The sequence below is a fragment of the Apis dorsata genome, unplaced genomic scaffold, assembly GCF_000469605.1.
Source record: "Apis dorsata unplaced genomic scaffold, Apis dorsata 1.3 scaffold_292, whole genome shotgun sequence".
Taxonomy (NCBI): Eukaryota; Metazoa; Arthropoda; class Insecta; order Hymenoptera; family Apidae; genus Apis; species Apis dorsata.
Genome location: NW_006263567.1, coordinates 694,420 through 700,095, shown reverse-complemented (window position 1 = coordinate 700,095; position 5,676 = coordinate 694,420). Strand labels below are relative to the sequence as shown.

The 5,676-nt window shown below is 42.6% G+C and overlaps 1 protein-coding gene across 1 annotated transcript in view; it reads right to left on the bottom strand.

The window, feature by feature from the left end:
- The window catches only part of LOC102675372, a 46,721-nt gene that overhangs the window by 25,813 nt on the left and 15,232 nt on the right, over window positions 1–5,676 (bottom strand). Inside the window, 1 exon segment of the mRNA XM_031511098.1 lies at window positions 5,445–5,674. Within this exon segment, the coding sequence (XP_031366958.1) occupies window positions 5,445–5,674 (230 nt within the window).

Below are 5,676 nucleotides of genomic sequence, written 5' to 3'. Positions count from 1 at the left end.
TCTTCTCTCAAGATGATTTTTTTTTTTTTTTTTCAATATGAACTTTCGATGAGAATTTGACAGATTCTTTGACAGATCGAACCAATTGCAATTTACGAAGATTTTATTTTTTGAGACTCTTAAAGATCTCGGTTTAATCGACACGACTCACGGTTCGGTAATTAAATCTCTGATAAATATTCATGGAACCGAGGGATGAGAACACAATCTCGTAGAAAATATTGGTAAATATCGCGGATAATTAACGAGATCTGTATGAAATCTCCTTCCACCATATGAATACAAATTTCGAGTTGAAAATTACACTTTGTATAACCTCCGTTTCTTTCAATTTTCGGGAAAATTTATATTTACTAAAAACTTACATATTTTGAAAATCTTCCTCCGAATTTTTATTATTAAAAGTCCTCTGAAAGTCCAGTTTTAATTTCCAAAAGAATCTATAAAGATCCAAGTTCCACCAAAAGTTGAATATCTTCCTCTTTTAAATTTTTAAATTTTATTTCTTGAAAAATTCCACTCGATCTCGATCTCGCGCACGATCAATTACGATCAATTACGACGAAAAATATCGGACAACTCCGCAATTCCTTCATCTTAACCCTTAATGAAGAGATCTCTCGGCGAAATTAGTTACAACGATCGCGTTCCCCGGACGACGATAAGTTTATCGCGATCCTCTTATTACACGACGCTGATCGACGCTGCAATGCTTCGTTCCTTTACTCGACACACGTAATTACACGGCCACGTAACTCGCGGAACCCGATTCGAATCGCGATTACGCGGCGTTCACGCCGAAACCAGACCCGGCCCACAAGTGTTTCGAAACGAAAGCCTTCCAGATCCGTGTTGTTGTCCGCCTAATTAATATCCTGCTCTCATCGAGATGGGTACCGATTTTCTATGAAAAGTAGTCATAGTGAACCTGGGAATCGGTTACTACTTTCGCAATTTTTCGTTAGAATTTTTTCTTTTTTGGATATGCTATTCTTTGTTCTTCCTTTTCGATTTTTGCAAGAATTATTTTTATAATAATGAATGCCATTTCGAGGAGTGAAATCTTTAAAAGATTTGAACTTGGCAATGCTATCGAACAGAAGAAGATTATAAAATACTTATAAAATATTAGAATTTTTTTTTTTGGATATGCTATTCTTCCTTAATGATTCGAAGAATGATCTTTATAGTAATCGCTTCGAGAGAGTGAAATCTTTAAAAGATTTGAACGTAACTTGGCAATGATATCGGACAGAAGAAGATTCTAAGATACTTAGAATTTTTTTTTTGGATATGGTATTTCCTTATCGATGGTTTTCGAAGAATGATCTTTATAGTAATGGATGTAACTATATGTTTGAACGTAACTAGGCAGAAAAAGATTATAATATATTTAGATTTTAATGCTAAAAAAGAAAAAAAAAATAATCACGAGATATCCCGTCGAAAATTAAATTGCCTTCTACGCCTCATTACGCTCCCCTCCCCCACACACGATACATCACTTTCACAACGTTCAAAAATCACGCGTCGATCATCATCGCTCCTTTCGATCGTTCGCGCACCTTCTCGTTAGCGCGCGCAATTTTCGACAGGAAACGAATACGAATGTGTTCACACGTACCGTGGAAAATCGTGGCTTCCTTCACGCGAGCCGTTTTGAAACTGATCCTAATCTTCCTCACTTTCGCGCGATCACCGCCCAACCACACCTCTTTTACCTCTTCCTCTTGTCGAGGAGGATCGAGACCCCCTCGAGTTTTCCAGTTTCCACCGAAACCGATCCCGCTGGAACGAGCAACGAGGCTAACCGCTCGGGACACGATTCCCAGCCGCGCGTCTCTACCTTAGTAACGAGGTCGACGAAAGAAAAGCTGACGGAAGAAGCGCAAGGGAACAACGGACGGGAGGGAAGGAGGGAGGGGCGCAAGGGAGCGGAAGAGTAGGGGAACGCGTTCCTAGGCCGCCCTGGGGCCCCCTTGCCTCGGACAGACGGCCTGATACGGATCAGAAAAACGTCTGCCAACGTATGCGAACGGGAAACGTCGAGGAAGAGCGTGGTTGGATCCGATAAAGCTAGTTACCGGAGGGGTAGAAATCATCGTGGGATGCAAATTAAACGGACGAGAAAGAAAAGGGGAAGAAGAAAAATTGGAAGGATTTGAACGATCGGTTGGTTTATTCGTATCACAAGATTAATCTAATTTCGAATACCACTTTTAAATCTTTCCAAATCTTTTAATTATCTTTTTCCTTCTTTGTAATTATTATACTTGCACACTCGTCTTAAATATCTTTCATTAAGAATACGAGTAATTCCAATTATTCGAGGAAACGAAAGAGATATAATTTCGAATACTACTTTTAAATCTTTCCAAAATCTTTCAATTATCTATTTCCTTCTTTGTAATTATTATACATTTGTACACTCATCTTTCAAAATATCTTTCATTCCGATTAAAAATACGAGTAATTATTCAATTATTCGAAGAAACGAAAGAGACGAATTTATTACGGAAAATTCTCATTGAACGATCTCCTACCTGACGGAAGATCATCGTCCTCGAGGTGTCTCGGCGAGGAAGGCAAGATCCGCGAGTGGACGAGTGAACGTTTGGTGGTCTCGAACCAACTGGGGTCGAGCGGAGGAAATCGGTATCGTGGGGTATACACTTGGGTTGGGATTTCCGCGATTGGCCATTTCCACCGGACATGGGGAGGGGGGACGGGTGAAACAGACAGAGGGGGAGGAAGGGAGGGTGTTCAGATGGCAGAACGAAAGGTAGCAGGTCGATCGAGAGGATCGAGCCAGAGTCTCGGGATTGGTTGGCGCCTCTTCTCGGCATCGACCTCGATCTCGTGTTTTCAACGATGTAACGAGTTTGTTTTTTTCCTTTTTTTCTTCATCCTCGCTCGTTCCTTGACGCGCGCGTGTGGGAGTCGTTTTGCCATGGGGAGAACCGGTATCGGGAGTAGCCGGATAACTGGAAACTATAGCATCCGGCCAGGGAAGTAAATCGCATATATCGGGATTATTTGTGAAAATTGTGTAAGTGTTTTGATCTCGCGGACGGGTCAAGGTCGGCGCAAAGTTTTCACTTGGAAAGTTCGAACATCGAGAAGCTTAGATTTTTCTTTCCATCTCGAAGAGCAACGAAAAAGATTCGATTTCGATCGTTTCGAATTTTAGGAATCGCGAAAATCGTGAAAAAGTTCGAACGTCGAGAAGCTTAGCTTAAATTTTTTTTCCATTTCGAAGAGCAATGAAAAAACTTCGATTTCGACGCCTAGGAGAATCCTAAACTTCAATTTCGATCGTTTCGAATTGTGAAAATCATGGAAAAGTTCGAACGTCGAAGAAGCTTAGATTTTCTTTCCATCTCGAAGAGCAACGAAAAAGTTTCGATTTCGATCGTTTCGAATTTTAGGAATCGCGAAAATCATGGAAAAGTTCGAATGTTGAAGAAGCTTAGATTTTTTTTCCATCTCGAAGAGCAACGAAAGAGCTACGATTTCGATCGTTTCGAATTGTGAAAATCATGGAAAAGTTCGAACGTCGAAGAAGCTTAGATTTTCTTTCCATCTCGAAGAGCAACGAAAAAGCTACGATTTCGATCGTTTCGAATTTTAGAAATCGCGAAAATCATGGAAAAGCTTTGACACGTGGGAGACAAAGTCGAAGAACTCTGGGCCGGAAAGTTCAAGAAGGTTAAGGTTCTCCAATTTCAATTTGGAGAGAAAACTGTTGGGGAAAAGAACGCGGTCGGAATTAAAAAGTTCGTGACGAGTTGGATCTCGGTCAAGCTCGTTTCTAGCGGAATAGGTTACTACACGGCATGGGCGGTGGTCGTTGAACCGGCTGTCTGATAACTCGGTTTCGTAGCGTTGTCTTGATAAACGAGCGGATTGCTTCCGGTACGCGTTCATCTGTTCACGTGGGGCCCGTGAATTATCGTAGCCATTTCTATTCGTGTCGTCGGGCTACGCTCGACTCGTTGTTCCTCATTTATTTAACACGCAACATTGTCTCCGCAACCTATGAACTCGATCAATCAGCTTTAAACGCGTCGATTCGAAAAACTTTCACTTTCTTCCTCGTGCTGATACATCGTCGTTCAAACTAAAAAAAAAAGCTTCTTATATGCGTTCTTATCTTCCCGTTGGAAAATAAAAAATATATATACGAGAGGAGATTAATCTCCATTTTGGAGAATTATTCCATCATTTTCCCATTCACGAGTAACGTTACCTCTTTGTTTCGATTCTTTCCAACTCGAAATTTCTTTCTCTCTCTCTCTCTCTCTCTCTCTCGTCGAATAACGTTACTTTATTCGGCAATTTTTCTCCCAACCAACCTAAACGAAAACCTAACAATTTACGCGATCCTAAATTTATTCAGAGATATTGCCCCCGATATCGCACCCCCGTTCTTCGTTGACCAACACGATCGCCGATACTTATCAACAACCTGATTTACACCGCGTATCCGACGTTTAATTGCCCGGTTGTCGAGTTTCGGCTCGCATTACCTACCCGTCTACCCGTGATTCCGTTCCGTAGCCGTGAACTACATTCGTATACACTCTCACTGGGTCCCTGGTCGTCGCGGAATAAACCAGGCTCGCGTGTCGTATATATATATATTCTTTACCGGTGTCAATGAAGAGAAATAACGGAGAACGAAAGTGGTTACGCGTCGTTGGCCGGTGTCAACGAGCCAATTAGGCCTTTGTTGTTCAATTAAACGCGCCGACGTTCACTTTGCCACGCTTTTTCGCTTTAACTTTTCCTTTTTTTTTTTTCTTTTTTTTTTCGTTAAAAAAAGAAACAGCGTTAAAATGGTCGATCAAAAAGAACGCGAGCTTACCTGCTGTCGAGAGTTAACGAGATTAATTGTTACCGCCACGAAATACGCGTGGGAGCAGGCGCAACGGTGTAATTAGCGTTGCGGAGTGGCGGGCAGGAAAAGCGGGGCCGGAATGGCTCGTTTGCAAGAATTACTCAACGTGCAACAGGAACGAGCACAACAACGGGGACGCAACAATATTCTTTACGTCGCGTTACGTGGGTCGGTGTGCTCGCTACCGAATAATCTTTCGCCGGAAACCAGCGTGCCAATTCCTCTCAACACGTGCCCCGCTCATTTTCGTTCCTCCTTCTACAACCTAATGCGATTTTCCGCTTAAACGCTCAAACGTTCGTTTCAGCCAATAAAAAAAAAAAAGAAAAGAGTAGTTGACAAATCGCAGCAAACCATTCAACGTCAATTAAAACAAAGGATTAAAATCATTTCCAAAGTGAAAAGGAAAAAAAAACCAAGCAGATTTTGTCAGAAGAGTTAAAGAAAAGGGGGATGAAATCTGTCCAACTTCGAAAGCGTCGTTTTGAAAGAAGAACGTCCCGAACGTCTCGGATAGATTAGTGGGAAACGAAGCAACACTTACATCACCCGCGTTAGAAACGTCGCTGGTCTCGTCGTCGGGGGTGGCAAGGGGCGCGCGAGCCGGCGACACGAGTTCGCCGCTGTTCTCCGCTCGTCGCTCGACTTCCTCCTCGACTTCCTCTCGCTGCTGCTCCTCGATCTCGAGGCACTGCGTCTCGGAGACGATCTTCACGCTGCTTTCGGATATGACCACCTCCGTCTTCTCGATGAACGTCGGCTCGGACACGGAAAGC